This window comes from Eurosta solidaginis, chromosome 4 (assembly GCF_040869045.1).
Source record: "Eurosta solidaginis isolate ZX-2024a chromosome 4, ASM4086904v1, whole genome shotgun sequence".
Lineage (NCBI taxonomy): Eukaryota > Metazoa > Arthropoda > Insecta > Diptera > Tephritidae > Eurosta > Eurosta solidaginis.
In genome coordinates, this window is record NC_090322.1 from 189,068,162 (window position 1) to 189,090,133 (window position 21,972).

The following is a 21,972-nucleotide window of genomic DNA, read 5'->3' on the forward strand; positions in this document are numbered from 1 at the left end:
CGCAGAATAGAAAATTACTAAGTGTGTACAATGGGTGCGGTACCGCCCACCTTTAAAAGAAGGTAATTTAAAAGTTTTGCAATCTATAATTTGGCAGCTGAGTATGTAATGTTCGGTTACACTCGAACTTAGCCTTGCTTACTTGTTGTACTCAGCTGACCAGAGCTCACAGAGTACATTAACTTTGTTCGCATAACGGTTATCCGTAACGGCATAAACTAATCGAGATAGATATAGACTTCTATTATTAAAATGATCTGGATGAAAAAGAAATTCATTTAGCCATGTCCGTCTGTCCGTCCGTCTGTAAACACGACAGCTTGAGTAAATTTTGACGTATCTTGATGAAATTTTGTATGTAGGTTCCTGGGCGCTTACCTCAGATCGTTATTTAAAATGAACGAAATCGGACTACAACCTCGCCTACTTTTTCGATATCGAAAATTTCGAAAAACCGAAAAAGTGCGATAATTCATTACCAAAGACGGATAAAGCGATGAAACTTGGTAGGTGCGTTGACCTTATGACGCAAAATAGAAAATTAGAAAAATTTTGGACAATGGGTATGGCACCGCCCACTTTTAAAACAAGGTAATTTAAAAGTTCTGCAAGCTGTAATTTGGCAGTCGTAGGAGATATCATGATGAAATTTGGTAGGCACGGTACTCCTATTACTGTATGTGTGCTAAATAAAAATTAGTGAAATCGGATGACGAACACGCCCACTTCAAAAAAAAAAAATTTTTTAAGTCATATTTTAACAAAAATTTATGATCTTTACAGTATAAAAGTAAATTATATCAACATTAGACTCCAGTAGTGATATGTTGCAACAAAATGCAAAGATAAAAGAAAATTTCAAAATGGGCGTAACTCCGCCCTTTTTCATTTAATTCGTCTAGAATACTTTTAATGCCATAAGTCGAACAAAAATTTACCAATCCTTGTGAAATTTGGTAGGGACATAGACTCTATAACGGTAACTGTTTTCTGTGAAAATGGGTGAAATCGGTTGAAGCCGCACCCAGTTTTTATACACAGTCGACCGTGTGTCCTTCCGCTCGGTTGTTAATACGATAACTTGCGCAAAAAACGATATATCTCAACTAAGTTTAGTTCACGTACTTATCTGAAGTCACTTTATCTTGGTATAAAATATGGCCGAAATCCGACTATGACCACGCCCACTTTTCCGATATCGAAAATTACGAAAAATGAAAAAAATACCATAATTCTGTACCAAATATGAAAAAAGAGATGAAATATGGTAGTTGAATTGGTTTATTGACACAAAATATAACTTAAAAAAAAAACTTTGTAAAATGGGCGTGACACCTACCATATTAAGTAAAAGAAAATGAAAAAGTTCTGCAGGGCGAAATCAAAAGCCCTTGGAATCTTGGCAGGAATACTGTTCGTGGTATGACATATATAAATAAATAAGCGGTACCCGACAGAAGATGTTCTGGGTCATCCTGGTCCACATTTTCGTCGATATCTCGAACACGCCTTCACATATACAACTAAGGGCTACTCCCTTTTATAACCCTCATTAATACTTTTAATTTGATACCCATATCGTACAAACACATTCTATAGTCACCCCTGGTCCACCCTTATTGCGATATCTCGAAAAGGCGTCCATCTATAGAACTAAGGCCCACTACGTTTTAAATAATGATTAACACCTTTCATTTGATACACATGTCATACAAACACATTCCAAAGTTACCCTAGGTTCATTTTGCTAAATAGTGATTTTCCCTTATTTTGTCTCTCTCAGCTGAGTATGTAATGTTCGGTTACACCCGAACTTAGCCTTCCTTACTTGTTTTTAATTACCCTTGAATATCACCAAATTTCTGACTTGTTATTATTGACAGTTTCCATATCCCAGTTTTCGTTGAAACCTTAACAACGGAAGGAACAATTGAAATTTAACTGGTACCACGCAGACTAATCTCACAAACGCTTTCAAAAATAAACATTTTACAAAAGTTTCGAACTGGAAGTCTGTGAATTTTTTGAGCATGCAGTTTAGTAGCCCAATCAATTTTAGTCCCATAAAGTACAAGTTATGCAATATTCGTACTGATTCCAATTTTTTTTTATAATGTTTTATATTTTCGGCCACCGTGGTGTGATGGTAGCGTGCTCCGCCTATCACACCGTATGCCCTGGGTTCAACTCCCGGGCAAAGCAACATCAAAATTTTAGAAATAAGATTTTTCAATTAGAAGAAAATTTTTCTAAGCGGGGTCGCCCCTCGGCAGTGTCTGGCAAGCGCTCCGATTGTATTTCTGCCATGAAAAGCTCTCAGTGAAAACTCATCTGCCTTGCAGATGCCGTTCGGAGTCGGCATAAAACATGTAGGTCCCGTCCGGCCAATTTGTAGGGAAAAATCAAGAGGAGCACGACGCAAATTGGAAGAGAAGCTCGGCCTTAGATCTCTTCGGAGGTTATCGCGCCTTACATTTTTTTTTTTTTTTTTTTTTATTTTTATATTTTCATTCTTTCGAACAGACCAAGACGCTGTATTTTGTATGAAAAAAATCTTAAACACATTTCGGAAAAAAAATTTTAAATAACACAGTGTTACAAAAATAACAAAATTGAAAATACCTGGGAATTGGTAAATTTTTCTAGTAGATCGAAGAATGACTGCATACAAAATTTTCCCCTGAGACCCCCAATCATAAGCGATGGGCAAAAAAACTGGGTTTTTGTACCTTTACACTCTTGCGTGTTTATGACTTTTTGGCACGATTTTCAGTTTTAAACTATGAATATTTTTAGAGAACAAACACAACAGTCTCAAGAAAATATTACGCTTTAACAAAAAAAAAAAAAAACATAGCTTAAGATTCCTGAGGATGACTTCAGACTGAAGTCGAAATATTGAAAAATAAAAACAAAATAAAATACACATCTAAGTGTTTTATTTAAGAAAACCCGTTCTTGAGCTCAACCAAAAATTTCAGTTTTTCTAAAAAAAAAAGACAAAAATTCAAAGACTATCAAAATAAATTGCATACATAATTATTCATCATGGATAGATTGCCTCTAATCAAATATTACCTGTTTTTAACGGTTTTTTTAAGAGCAAATTCAGAGAGCTCCAAATAAAAAGTTCGAAGGTAGTGGTGGGCATACTAACGCCTTCTGACGTCACATAGTTATAAATAAGAACTTATAACCTACAGCAGGTTCGGACTGTTCCATATATTCCGAAAAGTTCTTGAAAGTGCTCCGAAAACAATCCAGAAGCTTGATTTTATAACGATCCGTAAAGAGCTTAAAAAATATAAAAAACTAGCACGAGTACATCGAATGCTACCCCCAAAATAGTTCTAAAATTATTAAAAAAAAAAAATATATATATATATCGAAAATATCTTCCCACATAGCATATGGATTGATTAAAGTATAAATCACCACAATGAGACATTTTCGACTCCTTTTGACGATTAAAAACTGTTTAATCAATTCTGCGATCAAAAGAAGACACGAAATCGACTCCCTCTTATGAGTGAAATAGGATTTATTGAAAAAGCAACAACAAAATGTAAAGCGATCACAAAAAAAAAAAAAAGATTCCAAATATACTCTTAAATGTCTCGAGAAATAATCGCAAAAGCTTTAAAACACACTTAAATATTACTCCCACAAGACTCATAAATGATGGTAAATATGACTCGAAAATGACGAAATACTGATTAGAAATATAGGTTAAAAGACGCTCACCAAGTGTAATCGCGCGTAGGGTACCATTTTCTCCCGACGAGGGTGTCTTTTCTGATCAGAAAATGAGCGCATATTTGCTTATTTTGATCATGCTGGAGACTCGAAAAAGACTCTAATATGATTAATAATTTCAAAAAATGCTGGGTGGGTTTTATTTTTTACTGAGATAGTACCAGGAAACACCTCTGAAATGCGAGCTATAGCCATTCAAATTATTCAATAAAAGCGAACCTCATAATTTTTGGAACCTATTATTTTTTCGTACCGGTTACATTTTTGAACCAATTACATTTTGAAACTTGTTACTTTTTTGAATTGGTTATTTTTTTTGAACCCGGTACTCTTTGAAGCAGGTTAATTTCATGTTGGGAATCGTTAAAATTTACCAACGGATTAATTTTTTAACCGGTAAATTTAAACTATCTATTGATTCTGAAACGGTTCATATTTTGTTCTTACTGCTTGTTCGGAATGTTGTTCTTTAGAACCGACTACTTTTTTAACCGGTAATTTTTTTAAGCATATGAATGTTCAAGCGAGTTCCCTTTTTAGACCAGTTTCTTGCATAATCGTGTTATTCTTTGAATTTGGTAGTTTTTAACAGTTTTTTAAAAGTTTTAACAGTAACATTTTTAAAGCGTCCCATTTCCACCAGCACATTTACAAGTAATCACGATCGCATCTTTGTATCCGAAAGACTGGTGATCCAGAATCTAATTCTACCAACCGCCTACTACACTGGAGTTCCTAGATTGAAGTTCCAGGAAAAGCAACATCAAAAATTTAGAAAACTTTTTTTTCAATTAAAAAAAGTTTTCCTTGTCGCGCGGCCCGTTTATCGACTAATTTTTTTGCTCAAACTCACGAATAATGGCATAAATATTTCAAAAAGCTTTCATAATACAGATAAAACTACTTACAATGTGTGCATACAACAAGTACTTAATTTATACACATTGTTGCTATCTGACTACTGAACCGATTGTTAAATAGACAGCGCACCCTAAATTTTTTTTCATTCAGATATTTAAGTGGCATAGCTTTTACACTTTCCACATTTGCACTTTATCGCGTTGAAGAAGAGAAGACAAAATGGAACAGAAGAAAATAGGTGTAAAAAAAGTGAAACATAAACAGAAAAGCTTTTATTTTTAGCGAATGGGCTGGTACCCCACAAAAAAAAAATATTAAATAAAAACATCCAGGGCAAGAAAGCTGGTGCTTTTTACATAGCGCAAAAATTAAGCCATTCAACTAAGTTCAAATCTGCTGAAAAAAATTTCCGCTTAGTAATAAACTATGTGCATAAAAGCTTTTATTACATTCAACTTGTCACATGCTTTCAATTTTTTTATACTCAGTTGAGCAGAGCTCACAGAGTATATTAATTTTGTTCGCATAACGGTACCCTGTAAAGGTCTAAACTAATGGATATAGATAAAGACTTCTATATATCAAAATCATTTGGGCGAAAAAAGAAATTCATTTAGCCATGTCCGTCCGTCCGTCCGTAAACACGACAGCTTGAATAAATTTTCAGGTATCTTGATGAAATTTGGTATGTACGTTCCTGGGCACTCATCTTAGATCACTACTAGCAAAAGAGGATGACCACTTAAAAAAAATTTTTAAGTAAAATTTTAACAAAAAATTTTTAAGTAAAATTTTAACAAAAAATTTAATATCAAAAATATAAAATACAAAAATAAAAGAATATTAAAAATATAAAATACAAAAATAAAAGAATTTTTAAAAATGGGCGTGGCTGCGCCCTTTTTCATTTAATTTTTCTAGAATACTTTTAATGCCATTAGTCGAACCAAGATTAACCAAACCTTGTGAAATTTGGTAAGTACATAGCTTCTATGACGTAACAGTTTTCTGTGAAAATGAGCGAAATCGGTTGAAGCCACGCCCAGTTTTTATACACAGTCGACCGTCTGCCATTCAGCTCTGCCGTTAATACGATGACTTGACCAAAAATCGATATATCTTACTAAACTTAGTTCACGTACTTATCTGAACTCACTTTATCTTGCTACTAAAAATGGGCGAAATCCGACTATGACCACACCCACTTTTTCGATATCGAATATTTCGAAAAATTAAAAAAATGCCATAATATTATACCAAATATGAAAAAAGAAATGAACCATTGTGATTGGATTGGTTTTTGACGCAAAATAACTTTAAAACTTTGTAAAATGGGTGTGGCACCTACCATATTAGGTAGAAGAAAATGGAAAAGTTCTGCAGGGCGAAATCCAAAACCCTTGGAATCATGACAGGAATACTGTTCGTGGTATTACATATATAAATAAATTGGAAGTACCCGACAGATGATGTTCTGGGTCACCCTGGTCCGATATCTCGAACACGAATTCACATATACAACTAAAGTTCACTCCCTTTTAAAATCCTCATTAATACATTTAATTTGATACCCATATCGTACAAACACATTCTAAATTCACTCCTGGTCCACCTTTATGACGATATCTCGAAAAGGCGTCCACCTATAGAACTATGTCCCACTCACTTTTAAAATACTCTTTATTACCTTCCATTTGATACTAATGTCATACAAGCGCATTCCAGGGTTACCCTATATTCATTTTCCTATACGGTGATTTTCTCTTATTTTTTCTCCAAAGCTCTCAGCTGAGTATATAATGTTCGGCTACACCCGAACTGCCTTCCTTACTTGTTTAAATAATCGTTGTCGTTTCTGTAACTGTTGCGCGCTTATAAAGTTGAAATTTCACGCAATAAAATGTTAAAAAATTTCTGAAATTATTGTATGAATATCTTAAGTGCTTACGTGGTAGGGGTGCGAATATGGATGTGTTTGTAATGGCATTTAATCTTTAAATAACCGCGCAAGCTTTAAACTTTTTGCTTTAACTTTAATGGAATAAACTGACCTAAGTACAAAATTCTCGTACACTCATGACTTCGATAATAATATAAATAAAAATTTTTATTTTAAATAAGATATATTGTTTTAAAAAAAGGGAGGTTGACACTCCCATTTTAACAGGAGAACGAGCATACAGCCAAATTTTTAGCTCAACAGCTTTCAGGGAAATTAATAATGAAGAGAGCGAGAGAATGGGATCGAATATGAACGATAAAGATGGCGCTATAGACAAAGATTCTCACTTGGAAAGCGAGGAAAGGAGATAGTGAGATCGTTAAGTGAGCAGCAGATGTCTGTGAGTTCGAACAAGGATAAAGAGTTAAGGAAGAAAGAGGATACTCTTCCAATAACATCTGATAAAATCCGGGAAGAATACAATGCAGAAAGTGGTCATTGAAATTTGATGGGGAGGAAACGGCGAAGAATAGGGATGAGGGTAGGAATAGGAGTTAAATATTTAAATTAATAGAAATAAGAAAAGGAACATAAAGAAGAAGTAAGGATTGGAATACGAATAAAAAGAGGAATAAGAATAGGAGTACGAATGAGAATTAGAACAGGAATTGTAAAGGTAATAATAAGAGAAATAAGAATGGAGATAGAAATTGGAATAGAAATAGGAATAGGAATAGGGAAATAAATAGGAATAGGACTAGGAAGTGGGCTAGCAATAGCAATAGGAGCAAGAACACGAATGGGAATAGGAGTAGGAACAGGAATAAAAATAGGAATAGGAAAAGGTATATGAATGAGGGGCAAAAGGAATAAGAATAGGAATAAAAATGGGAATGTGAATAGGAATCGAAATAGGAAAAGGCGCGGGAATAATAATAGGAAAAGAAATATGAGCAGAAACAGAAACAGGAGACGAAATAGGAATATGAATAGAAATTGGAGTGGGAATAGGAATAGAATGGAAATTCAAATATAAATCTTTATATATAAAAATCACGTGCCACATTGTTTGTCCGCGGTGGACTCTTAAACTACTGAACCTTTTTTGAATTCGTTCTGCACCCCGTGTGTAGTTTGATCTAACCTGAAATATAGGATATGTTGTATCTCAGTTTATAGTCGCAATATTATTTTATTGCAAATTTTTGTATATGTTTATACATATTTTCAGGTGGTGCGGATAGGTGTGTCACGAAATCCCCAAAAAAAAAAATACCCAAACACAAAATCCCCCAAAAAAAAATACCCAAACACATAATCCCCAAATTCAAAATCCCCAAAATCAAACTCCCCAAACACAAAATCCCAGTGCTATGATAAACATCATGACCGTGTAAAAAATAGCAATATCTGTTTCATTCATATTTATGTATGTATAACTATATATTCACGTTTTGGCAATACATATTTTTACTTATCCATATATAGGACTGCTAGTCGCTCTAACAAGCTAACAGAAGCGTGTACTACGCCGAAGGACATCACCGTGGCGGTAGCAATGGTTACACCACACACCCGGACTTGGCATGGCGTAGCCCAGGGTTATTTTTTATAAGCGCAGAAAGTTGGTACGGATTATTAGCCTTTTTTGGTCTCGGTGATTTTAAACCTAATTTGAATTTATTTCACACTAAATGGGGATTTTATGTTGGGGATTATGAGTTTGGGGATTTTGATTTTGGGCATTTTGATTTCGGGATTTTGTTTTGTGGATTTTGATTTTGGGGATAACGTGGTAGACCCGGTGCGGATATATTTCCGTGTATTTGGTTGGTATTTAATTAAACAACGTGCTTATCAATAAAAAAATATTATAGCGAATGATATCAAGTATGGCACATCACCAGGCCCGTCGAGAGGGGTGTGGGGGGGATTACCCCCGTACACCGAGTTTCTGAGGGGGCCGCGATTTAGAAGTACTAAGACATTTTTTCTTAATTCAGGAGAGTCTTTATTTGTTCCATGTGCAATTTTTAAGCCGAATTTCGAAAGCAACGAATATCTGCATTTCGTTTTAATATTATAGTGTAGTGTGAAAAATAAAAATCTATATATATGAAAGGAAAGGCTAAAATGTGTGTTAGTTGGTCGCCGGTGTTTGAAGACATGCGTTGGTAGATTTTGTTCAAACGTGGACCCGGGCACCCCTAGTATGTGTTTATAGAATATGGATAACAAATGAAAGTTGTTGATGAGTGCTTTAGTACAGAGTAATATATTATACCGCTGGGTGACTAGGGTCTCGCCAAAACGTGGACACGGATGCCCCTAGAATGTGTGGGTAATATGGATATCAAATGAAAGCTGTTGCTGAGAGCTCTAAAATAATTTTCATTGTGATATTCGATTTAGTCGCATCAACCTGGCAAAACTGATAAATATGCATGCGATGCCGAAATAGAGACATGAATTAATAATACCCACATACGTATTTACATATGTCCTATTCGATTTGCCTGAAATTTGGTATATAAACTTGCCTATATTAGTATTTACCATCCTTTTTTCCGAGAAGTATACCAGAGAAGGACTGGGACTGGGATTAGGACTAAGACTGGGACTGAGACTCGGAGTGGGACTGGGACTGGAACAAAAGAGATAGACTGAGAGATAGATAAAATGAGACGAAGATGGAGATAGATGAAGCGAAAAAGACAGAGGGAGGAGTTAATAAAAATATTAGGAAAACGCGAAGAGGGCGAGGGCAGAGTTAGATGGAAAAAGCTTTTTAAAATGTATGCAGATAGGCCAAATTTAGGGCAGAACAACGTCTGCCGTGTCTGCTAGTAGGAATATAAATAGGTATATGAATGGAGGTAGGAATAGCAAGAAGGAAAGACATAAAAAATAAAATGAATAAATAAATGTAAGGCGCGATAATCTCCGAAGAGATTCTAGGCCGAGCTTCTCTTTCAATTTGCGCCGTGTTCCTTTTTAATTTTTCCAATGGCACTCCGAACGGCATCTGCAAAGCAGATCAATTTTAACTGAGAGCTTTTCATGGCACTCAGAGTGCTTGCCAAGCACTGCCGAGGGGCGACACCGCTTAGAAAAATTTTCTTCTAATTGGAAAACCTTATTTCTAGAGTTTCTATGTTGCGAAGATCAGGGGCGTGAACCTAGGGTCTTCGTTGTGGTAGGGGGAGCACGCCACCATCACACCACTTTGCCGCCAGAAAAGACATAATCATAGGATAAACGATAAAAGCAGGAATGGAAGGAGGAACAGGAACAGGTTTAAGCATTAAGTATATATGTAGATAGAATAAGGAATATTTATAGGAAATGGGAAATGTATAGGTCGAATTTTAAGTAGCGGGAAAATCAGGTGAAAAATGGAGAGCAGAAAGAAAAAATTCTTGGAGCAGGAAATGGCTAAACTTGAATTATAGGAGCAGATTGATAAAAAAGAAAGAGAAAGTATATATATACAGAACCAAAACAAAGAGGGTGACACTCTCTAATTGAGAGCATGTTGTCAGGAAAGAGCGCATGCAGTAAAATTTTTTAACACGCAAACTTTTAGAGAAATTAAAAATGAAGAGCGACAGAAACATTGTGATAAATACGAAAGCGAAAATTCAAGGTCTGCGTAGCGTAAACCTCTCTAAAGTTTGCCACCCAATATACAGCTTCGTCTTTCAAATTTTCAACCTTGCACTCCTGTTAGGGGAGGTGTGGGCGTGGTTAAATCGTTGCCGAAATGGTCTATCTAGTATCTTTCTGCAGATTTTGTCCAGAGCGTATTGGGTCAATATCCTGAAATATCAAAAACGATAAAACAAACCGAAAATTTCTAAAATCTTTTTACAGCTACCAGAAGGAAAAGGAACAGATAGTATTAGAGTAAGAAAATAATATAGTATAAAGAAAAAATAAAAGCAGACGAGTTGAAAAAGCTGAAGGAAAATAAGTGGGGAGGAATACGAGACCGAAAAAGATTTTAAATGTAAAAAAACGAGTGAGAGAATCTTTAAATATTGATGATGAGGGGCTCGCTACAAGTTTCTAATAGAATGAAAGGGAATTTTTGGACAGAAAGTCGTCTAATCGGTCTGCTTGATGAAAAAAGAGATAGCATGAATAACTCCCTTTCACAATATTGAAATGGAAAGAGGTCTAACAACCCTACTCTAACAGAGTTACCCTTTACATTGAAAATAGATGACTGATCTGTACTCCGACTGGACACTGCCTTCTGGCGTCTGTGACAGCAGATGTAGGAAACGCGAGCTGGTGAAATAAACTAGCGATCCCGTTTTGTGCTTGTTTTTGTTGTTGTTATAGCGATTAGGTTGCTCCCCGAAGGCTTTTGGGAGTGTTATCAATGTTATGGTTCTTTGCCGAATGCAGATCCGGTGCGCTCCGGTAGCAAAGCACCATTAAGGTGCCAGCCCGATCATCTCGGGAACGATTTATATGGCCATATGAATTCACATCCATAGATCAATCATTATGTATCTACATAAACAAAACAATAATTGTGTCTACACATATGTACCATGTACGTATACGAGCAGCGGAGAGTCAATGCACAAACACATGCATATATCTGAGATACTCCTGAAAGTATGCAATGAGAAAAAAAAACTATAAAATCGTGCAATTGTAGTTACAGCTGAGAAGTTGGAGAGCTGCTGGACAAGTAGATTCTGGAAACGCCTAGAAGATGCGAACGTTGAAATCCGAGAGTATAAAAGGCGGCAATTGTAGAGGCGCTGGAATTCAGTTTGATTTGAGATTTCGATTAAGACGCAATCTAGCGAGCAAGAGCAGTATTATTTTGAAAAGTAGAGTTTCATTTGAGCTATCGATCAGTTTGGTTATTAAGCAAGCTATTCGTTGCACAGTTTGAGCGTTATTGTGAAGTACTTTTATAAAGGTCATTTTGCATTATTACATATTGGAGTTATTTATTCAACAGTTTAGTGATTCGAACTTAGCTGAAGGTTGGAAATAAGAGGATTTGCAAGTAAATTCATTACAATATGTATATTCTTTTAGCTTTCTGTATTGAAAGTTTCGAAGTTTAAGTTTTTTTTTTCGTTTTACAAATATTCTATAATCTTCGAAGCGTAGTTAAGAAGCTACTTCACATACTATAAATAAAAATGCGTATCCACGCAATTCTTAACAATAACAACAAACAATTATATCTTTATATTATGTATGAATGAAAAAAAAGGAATAATATTATCATAATAATCTTTAAGGTACCTTCATATCGTTTAAATTATAAGATGATACAAAATATCATTGGCATAGTAAATTTGCCGAATCATCCACTCAAATCTCTAACAAATGTGTCACTGATTATTACTTTTGTGAAAATAACATAAAGAAGCTGTATCAAAAGAGAAATCATGAAAATGCAAGTGAGCTGAACAAAAGCCAATTGGTGTAGCAACAACAATTGAAGGAAAATAAATCAAGGAGGGCATAAAGCACTCATACTAACCCAAAAAAAGTTATTGGTGTCGATACAAGCATATCGAAATGAAGTGAAATGGCTCTGAAATAAAGGCGCTTTATTTGAATTAAGTCTGATTTTGCAAGACAGATACGATACTGGTATCAAGAAAAATCAGCTATATAAGAAGTGGCAAAAAAAATCTAGCAAAAAACCACAAATGCTCACAAAATTTTGACACAGATAAATAACAGTTCGATTTGTTCATTATATGTGACTTGCATAAATTTGCAATATCTATTGTTTATTTTTTGCTTATTTTGCTACATCAATTGCTTTTGTGATTTCAGTTTATAATGATGACGAATATAATGAAAATAGTAGAGTGGAGTTTACAAGGAAAAGCCACGAGTACTAAGTACTCTCGAAGTTCGGTGTGTAAACAGACAGATGTACGTTAAAAAATTTTTAGTTTTAAGAATAACTGGAGGTAGCATAAGAGTTGAAGCTAAATCACAACGGAGACAACTTTGTCAAAACGAAATAAAATTGGTAACAATCAATACCGATGAATTATTGCTGCATTTCTTATTATCGAATTAATATAGACGGCAAAATTATCGTCGAGTCCACGGTTTGTTATGGCCTTGTTATCGATGCTTTACAGATGTGTTATCAGAACAAACTGATATTTCGTTAATAACAAATCAATAACACGCCGATAACAAACTGGTAACAATTCGATAGTAAATCGATAAGTTTACGATAACTTTTTGGTAACAAGTTGATAGCTATTCGATAGAAAGTCGATATCTTTTGGATAAGAAATCGAAAAAATGGTAACTGATCGTTTGTAAATTGGTGACACTCTGCTAACAAATCTAAAACTTTTCTATAACCAATCGATAACGTTTCTATTACAAACAGATAATTCGTTGGTAAAAATTTCGATAACCCATGAATAATCTTTGCTATTAATGGAAAGTTTAGAAGACTTGATAAAAAACCCGATAGCTCGTCTATATCTTGGGTACGCCCAACTCACGCGTAGAATTTAAGTACGTTGTGTCTATATACAAGACAGCAAGGCTCACAAGCCGCATCAATTGCCGCTAACTCAGTGTGGTTCAGCTGGTAAACTGATTGGATCATATAAGTGCGCCTCCAGTAAATACAATTTACCATTATCATTAATTAGCGCTTAACCGCCCAGGCGATTGTGGCCGTTTCGTAACAATTCCCGCCATCTATCCCTGTTTCGCGATAACTGACGCCAATTGGGAGCACCAAAGGAGTTCAAATCTTCCTCCACCTGAATTTCCCAACTTAGTGGAGGTCTTCCCCATCCTCTGCTTTCAAACTGCGGTTTCGACTAAAATACTTTCTTAGCTGGAGCGTCTTCGTCCATTCGCATGACATGATCTAGGCAGCGAAGCGTTCGTATTTTTATTCGACGCCTATACATCTTGGTTATACTTCCTCTCCGTCGGCATCATGGACAGGACCAAAAATCTTCCGTAGAACTTTTCTTTCAATCATTCCAAGAGCCCTCTCGTCTTCCTTCAACACAGTCTAGGATTTCGAGCCATACATCAGAACAGATATGATGAGCGATTTGTAGAGCGTTATTTTTGTCCATGGAGAGGGGACTTTACTTGCCTGCTCAGTCCAAAGTAACAGTTGTTGGCAAGAGCTATTCTCCGTTTGATTTCTATGCTGATATTTTGCTGTTAATGATAGTTCCCAAATATACGTAATCTTTCACAGTATCGAATTTATACTCGTTGGCAATGACTTGGCTGCCAAGGCGCGAACGCACCATTTCTTTCTGGGATGATATTTCTAACCAGACACATTCGACATATACCTCCTTTCTCATTTGTCCTTGTGCTTACATGATGCGGCAAGAACAAAAGAAATTCCCATAATAAGAGTATTAACACTCAATGTCGTTGAACAGCTTCACCCGAGCGCTTCAATAGAAAACGAAGCTTCAGGTGGTAAGAAGGTAGTCAAGGCGAATCTGCGAAATGGGCTGAATTGGGTGCGGTGAACATGGCCGGATATTATCAGCGACGCTCCTAGAAATACGCATATTTAAGCAATAAATATCAATCAGACTACGCGATGAAGGCTTTGGCGTATCTGGGGGCCTACTCTGTATTGCGATGCGAAAGGCAGTGCGATGCGAAAATAAATTGCGATGCGAAAGGTAATTGGAACTCTGTAGCGCTATCGCATTGCTAACAGTGTCGCTTTTTTATTTTTCGCTAATTTTTTGCTTGAGTATGCATCACTGACCAAAGTCAAAGAAAGAGAACAAAACAAACAAGGCGATTACAATTTCGGCTAAAGATTAATTTTTGTTCAACAAATTAAAAAATGGATTCTGTAGCATTATGGGACGATTTAAATGAAGAAAGAATTGATAGGAGGATTATAAGGGACAACTCCAACATTATGAGTCTCAGCGATCAAAGGTAATTTAAACGTTACAAAATTACTCATACATATACTATTGCTTTATGTTCTATTAATTAGTTTTGTGCAGAATTTTCGGCTTAATAAGGAAGCATTTTTGTATGTGCTAAATAGCATTAAAAGTGAGTTGAAAACCCCACGGAGAGCAACGGCAGTTCCTGAAATAATAAAAGTTTCTACAACGTTAAAGTTTCTTGGTCAGGGTGCATACCAACACTTGATTGGCCAAGACCGTCACGCGGGATTAGCACAGCAAACCGTTTCGAGTTGTATTTTGGAAGGTTGCAGTGCAATTGAAACGATATTGTGTCCAAAGCATATTACTTTTTCAATGAGCAATCGCGAAAAACAGGATGCCAACCGTAGGTTTTATGCTAAATGCGGAATTCCGGGTGTGATCGGAGCTGTAGACGGAACGCACATTCAAATGATAAGGCCATCAAAAGACGAACATCTATTTTTTAACCGAAAGCTTAAGCACAGCATAAATGCAATGATCGTAAGTGTATTTCGATTAAATAAGATTACTTTTATTGTGCCTACATGTTTTGTTCTATTTTAGATATGTGATCACAAAATGCAAATAAGAGCGGTCAATGGTAAATTTGGAGGTGCATCGCATGATTCGCACATATGGAACTTGTCCGCTGAGCGCGAATATTTAAGGACTGCCTATGAAAATGGAGATACTGGCCAACGAATTCTCGGTAAGCTTTTTAATATATCGATTTAATGTAATGGTAGCATACACGTATTAACATAGTTACTTATGTAATATATAACATAATATATATACATATAATAAATGGTACTGAATGTTATTCAGCTAAAAAGACCTTTATGTTTTTGTTATCTGCAGGTGACTCAGGATATCCGTTGGAACCATGGCTTCTTACCCCATACAGGAATTCTGCGGAGGATTCTGACGAGAACTTTTTCAATCAAAAACATTCAAAGGGAAGGTCTCTCATTGAGAGAGTTTTTGGTGTTTTGAAAGGTCGATTTCGCTGCCTTTTGGCCTCAAGAGAATTGCATTATGCTCCAGCAAAAGTGGTGCAAATACTAAATGTTTGTTGTGCCCTGCACAATATTTGTATAATGTTCAAAGTTGAAAATCTTCCCAGTTCAGAAATTGAACCGGAAGAAGTGAACGTAATAAATTCAGAAAACGTGGAAAATTATAGAATGGGAAATATTGCTAGTTGTATCAGAGACCAAATAAAAAATGACATGATTTCCAATAGAAATGCTTTATAAAAAAGTGGTTTAAATTAAACATTATTTATTTATGTATTTTTACGGCTGCTAAGGCCTACAACTTAAACTACTAAATATAATTCAGTATTATTTAAATTCAAGTTTTCAGTCTTTTATTTAAGTAAGGGTTACAAATTGTGTATATATATATAAACTAATACTATTTATGTATTTTTACGGCTGCTAAGGCCTACAACTTAAACTACTAAATATAATTCACTATTATTTAAATTCACGATTTCAGTCTTTTATTTAAGTAAGGGTTACAAAGTGTGTATATATATAAAAATTAATACTAATTGTATCTAAATAACATACATACTGAAAAGTGCACCAAACTATACTTCGGTAATGCAATGTGTATGTGCAGGTACATACGTAAATAAATAGAAAATAAAAAGGAAATTTCATTCCAAAAACTAAGCCACTTGTAGTACATAAATTATGTGTCTACATATCTTTAAAAAAAAAATTTTGTGTATCTGTTACTACTTTCTGGATATTGCTTTGTTGGTCTGTAACTCCACATCCAACATTTGTTTTTTAATTTCTAATTTGTTTAATTTGATTCTTAAATTTTCACGGTCCATTCTTTGTTTATGGACAAATTGTTCTTTGGCGAACTTTAACTTTTTATTTTTTATTTTTAATGTAATTCTCATCGTTCTGGCAATGTTTTTCAAATTGTCATTAATCTCATTTAGCACTTTTACTGAGTTGCTTTGGTATTCAATTTGGTTGTCTACTTGCCTTTCCAATAGACTCTGCTTCTTGCGTGGAGTAAGTACCGATCGGCTGCAGCAAGGTTCCTGTTGTTGTTGTAGCAAGAAAGGTTGCTCGTTCTCCTCTTCACTCATTTCAACCGAATCGCTGTCGTTATTAAAAGCAGGTTCCAAAATTTCACTTGGTACTTCCGTCATAGCCTGCCGCGCACCAAACTCCCGCGTGCCAGCTATCCCGTCGACTGCTTGGTCCATCGACAGCAAATCGCTAGCTTGCTGTTCCAATGGCGTGAGTGCGGAGTAAACAGATGGGCCGCCCCCCGTACCAGCAATATTGGTTTTATTGCGACGCATTTTGGCCTTCAAATGGACTTTGTAGTCAGCCCAAACCTATAAATTTTATCAATCCCATTATAGAATTAAAAGTACACATATATCACCCAACCTACTTTTTTTCAGCCGGTGATATCACGCATCGGTGGTCCAGCTGCATTTAGTTGGCGAGTTACTTGTTTCCACAAATTATTGGCCATTGTTTTCGCGTTGGGTGTTTTAAGTAACCCTTTGGCCAAATCTGGGTGTATTGCCATGAAGTCCACTAGGAGTTCGAATTGTTGCTTTTGTGTTTGTTTTGTTTTTTGAGTTGTCCTATATATTTTAAAAAGAATGTACAATGAATATAAAGATATCAATTTATAAAATCATCAATTAATACTTACATATTTGTACAATGCGAATGCCTATTACTTGTAGCAAGAAAAATGCGAAAATGAATGCTGTTTGACATTCGCTTTCGCAATACAGAGTGCCGGCAATGCGAAAAGGGAGAAAAATTGCGAATGGGCAAAATGTGAATGCGAAAGTCAAAATATGCATGCGAATGTCAAGATACAGAGTACCGATTTTGCGATTTCGCGTATTTTTGCTTTCGCATCGCAATACAGAGTAGGCCCCCTGACTTTTGGCACCTAAGCTTCTAACTTATATTGGGTGGAGAAGAACTCGTTTGGGCACAGAACTGATTAACTCGATAGCGAATGTGTCGAAGTTGAAAGTAAAACCTTTTCATTTTGTTATTTAGCATACATCTACTTGAGCATGTACACTCATAGCCCCGACACATAAGCAGGTTTTCATATAGATGAGTTTAAAACGTGCTTAGGCATTATGAGTAGATTGCATGTATTTTTATGGAGAATGGTAGAATGAGCGCCACTAGCGCCATCTAATATTTGAAAGTAGCCAACTCCCCAATTTTGTTCCAAGGAAATCATAAGAAAAAGAATTTGACATTTGCTTTGGCTAAGGGTGTTGCCACACTTTGCAAGTGAAATTATTTTTCCCACTGGTTGGTAAATTTTCTAATACTTTTAACAATTAAAAACTGCAACATAACAATCGAATACGACACAAAATATGTTAGCAAGTTTTTTTGTTGTATAGGGAGAATGTTTGTAACAGTGCTTCGCGAAATTTTGTATGTAAATGGGCAAGGCGTAATAAACTTCAATTACTACGACTGAAGTTCCTTCATATTTACAAACGCAACAACTTGGTTGATTGTGGCGATATTATTGAAATGCATAAGCTTGTGTTAAACGCATCTATATGAAAAATGTCATTGTGTCACCGCCTTCAATGTATGGTGAAGTCAACAACAAACACGACAAAACAGTTCGGTAGCGCAAAAAAAACTAAGAGCAGCTGATTTAGGATTCACACAATAATACTTCCGCGCTGCGGCACTGAATTTGTGAAAGAAAGAGCGACAGTTGATTTACGACTCTGGATACTGGAGAACTGAATTTGCATTCGTTCGTAGCTAATTTTCATTTTTCGAAATTTTATGATACAGTCCGTTGGTTAGATTATATTTACAAACATATATTCAAGAATACTTCAAAGGGCAAGACCATGCGGTGTTTGGGTTTCATTTTGATAATAAAGCTATATGCAAAAATAAATCTTTGTTTGCGTTTTCTCAACAAATTTTAATTTTAAATGACGTAGATGAATGCGTTTATAACCATTTCAACTATCGTAGGAGTTCGGGTTCGACTCCCACTCCCGGGAGAAAAGGCTTTGAAGAGATTTGCAAGGTATAATCGAAACAGCTGCCGCCTTGTCCGTCCTGATATCACGTTGTTTAAATTTTTCCCAAATTATTAAATAAATTATAAAATTAAAAATTGCTTGAAATAAATGTTTTCATACATTTAAAGCGATACGGGCAATCCCCGGTTAACTCATATAAGTAGACAACATTTGGTAAATTCGTTGTAGTTCTATAAATAGAACAAAAACAACAACAAATACCAAGTTTCTCTGAAAACCGCCTTACAAACAGGCATAACTTCAACACATAACTACATACGAATTATGTAATGTGTGGAAGATAATATATGCGAAGAAGGCAATTGGGAAAAACTTTACAACAACTAAGGCATGACGTAGCTGAATGCGTTTATAACCATTTCGACTATCGTAGGAGTGCGACTCCCACTCCCGGGAGGAAAAGCCTTGAAGAGATTTACAAGGTATAATCGAAACAGCCGTCGCTTTGTCCGTCCTGATGTCACGTTGTTTAAATTTTTCCCAAATTATTAAATAAATTATAAAATTAAAATTTTGTTTACATCTATTTATAATAAAATTGGTGATATACACTTTTCTGTTTCACCCGAACTTATATTTGTTTATTTGTTTCCTTTAATTTCACTTTTCTATATTTCATATATATTCTTCTGTTTTTAATTGTTTTTATACCTTTCATGTTAATGAAATGTTATAAGTTTATTACGAATCTCAAAATTGTATGTCCTAAAAGGAAGAGGAAAAGACCCACCAATAAGTATATCGAGTTATTATTATTATTATTAGGTATTTATTTCATTATTCTCATAAGTATATGTACATATATCAATAGCTTAATTTTACTTCTTTACAACATCATTACTTATAGGGAATAATTAGGGACATTTTATTTTATATAATAACAAGTAAGCGTGTCAAAGTTCGGGTATGACCGAACATTATATACTCAGCGTGAGCTTGAACTGCACATTTTATTTCAGATAAATTACTTTTCTACATAACACGTGGCACCGCCCGTTTAAAAAAAATGTCGCCCCATTTCCTCTTAAAATAAAACTTGATAAGTGAAATATCATTGATTCAAAACTATTTTTTGCTGAGGCTTATTATTCTAATCTACGACCCTTTTAAACTTGTTTTATATTTAAGTTGCCGTGGTCTTGAACAGATCCCGTCCATTTTTACTACAAATATTTTCTAATATAGGCAAAATTTTTGTACCCAATTTCATTAGGATCCGTTATTTTTTCTTCGAGTTATGGCGCCCGAAACATAAAAAATTGCTTAGTCATAAAAGGGGCGGTGCCACGCCCATTTTTTTAAATTTGAAGTTTTTCCTATTTACTGTTATAAATCCACTTGGGAAATGAAATACCATTGATAAAAAGCTCTTTTTGACAAAGATATAGCTTATTTTATTCGTCCAAGACCCTTTTAAAAACCTTTTATATAAAAGTGAGCGTCGTCCTTAACCGATTTCATTAATTTTTCTTCAAAATATTCCTTATAGTAAAGGCAACTTCTCTGCCGAATTTTGGTGTGATAAGTTTAACGATTTTTGATTAATAATATTTGTAAAATTGATTTTACCACAAGTGGGCGGTGCCACGCCCATTTTAAAAAATGTTTTCATACTTTTATCAAGAGTCTCAGTATCAGTCCACAAATCAAATTTCAACACTCTAGGTGTATTATTTACTAAATAATCAGGCTTTTTGTGTTCTCCAAAATGTTATATACGTAAAAAGTGGTCGTGGTTATCATCCGCTTTCGCACATTTTCAATACCAATCTATTCTGGGTCCAGATAATTTGTGGAAGACATCTCAATATTTACTCAAGTTATCGTGTTAACGGAGAGACGGACGGACGGACATGGCTCAATCAAATTTTTTTCGATATTGATGATTTTGATATATGGAAGTCCTTATCTATCTCGATTCCTTTATGGCTGTACAACCAACTGCTATCTAATCAAAGTTAATATACTTTGTGTGTAAAGCACGCTGAGTATAAAAATTGTGTTCCATATCACATCATGTTTTGACAAATTCAATTACATAAATAGTAGTAGTGGGGTGGACAAAAAAAAGAATACAAGATTTATGTAAACAATTTTATTTAAAACGAGAGGAAAATATTTTAAAAATAACTTGATTGAATGAAGCTCATGAAACAATTTTAGGAAAAAAGATAAAAGCTAAGTTGCCAGAATTCCTCATATAAAAACGGAAAAAAGAAAATTCAAAGCTATACAATGCTTATATAATAGTAAATAGATATGCAGATGTATTATACAACGTAATGCATCAAAATTTCTACCTCAAGTTTAATCAGGTTGACGATCTGAGTTGATTTAGCCATGCCCACCTGTCCGTCCGTCTGTCTGTTTGAACGCAAACCGACTCCTAAATTTTTTAGATAGCTCGATGAAATTTGGTGAGCTGATATATTTCGGTGTCCGACTTATCATTTATCAGAAAAAAAGAAGGTTTTTGTCATTTATTCCTTAGTTCAACAGCTATAAGAAATTTCGCACGATAATTATATATAAGGCATACGTTGCTGTCTGGAAAAATTTGCCAAGATCGGTCATATATTTAATATTAATTACTTACAACCGATTGCGCAAATAAGAGATTTTATGTAATCTCTTCCTCATTTCAACCGCTTGCAGCTTCAAATTTTTTCTTGTGTTCACAAATATGACATATATTTTTACCCCAAGAAATCGTTAAAACCCGGAATATATATGTATATTATACTAGCTTATGCCCATGTGTAGGCACACAATTATTTGTGCGATATCCAAAATTAATTTTATTAATTAAAGTTTTGAAATTTACATGAATATATATATAAGTTTACTAAAATGAAATAAATGTATTGAAGGCGTGGTGTATGACACGTTCGTTGTCCAAGTATTAACTCTCTTCTTCTTCTTTCGTTTATGTATCCATCTGTTTGACAGTTGGGGTAGCGTTGCCAGTTGGTGTGGTATTGGCAAAGTTGCCGTCGCTCACAGTCGGCTTTCCTGACCATTCGTAGCGCCCTCGCTCGTTGTCACTGATGTCATCAAGATCATCAAGTGGTAACTGACACAATGGTCGTATTTGATCATATGCAAAGTCGGATGTATAGTGGCGTTGTGTTCTTTCAGCATGAGGGAGATCTTCTATCACGTAGCGGTCATTTGGTAGTACCTTGCTAACAATGAAAGGACCTTTGTATCAGGGTTCCAGCTTACGTGATCTACCCGTGCTCATCGGTTCATTCGTGGTAAGCACTAGATCACCTTCGTTATACGTCTTCGGCCTGGAGTGCTGCGGGTCGTACAGAGCTTTTGCGTGTCCTCGAATGTCGTCGATGAGATTAGCTACATCTCCTCGT

General features: G+C 35.2%; 1 protein-coding gene and 1 long non-coding RNA gene across 2 annotated transcripts; one reads left to right on the top strand and one right to left on the bottom strand.

Moving 5' to 3' along the window:
* The first annotated feature begins 14,223 nt into the window (after nt 1–14,223).
* LOC137248746 (putative nuclease HARBI1) lies at nt 14,224–15,767 on the top strand. Its single transcript, XM_067779653.1, has 4 exons — nt 14,224–14,509; nt 14,571–15,009; nt 15,073–15,217; nt 15,370–15,767. Exons 1-4 carry the CDS (start codon nt 14,412–14,414, stop codon nt 15,765–15,767), a joined length of 1,080 nt encoding a protein of 359 aa, XP_067635754.1. The 5' UTR covers nt 14,224–14,411.
* Nucleotides 15,768–16,202: 435 nt separating this feature from the next.
* Nucleotides 16,203–17,429, bottom strand: LOC137248697 (uncharacterized). Its single transcript, XR_010952186.1, has 3 exons — nt 17,209–17,429; nt 16,939–17,137; nt 16,203–16,879 (listed from the first exon to the last, which is right to left on the bottom strand). It is a non-coding gene; the product is annotated as an uncharacterized lncRNA (long non-coding RNA).
* Between the last annotated feature and the right edge of the window lie 4,543 nt (nt 17,430–21,972).

Coding starts and splice junctions, on each gene's coding strand:
- LOC137248746 (XM_067779653.1), top strand. CDS start 14,412: ATGGATTCTGTAGCATTATGGGACGATTTAAATGAAGAAAGAATTGAT. Junction 14,510..14,570: donor ATGAGTCTCAGCGATCAAAG/GTAATTTAAACG, acceptor TCTATTAATTAG/TTTTGTGCAGAATTTTCGGC. Junction 15,218..15,369: donor TACTGGCCAACGAATTCTCG/GTAAGCTTTTTA, acceptor TGTTATCTGCAG/GTGACTCAGGATATCCGTTG.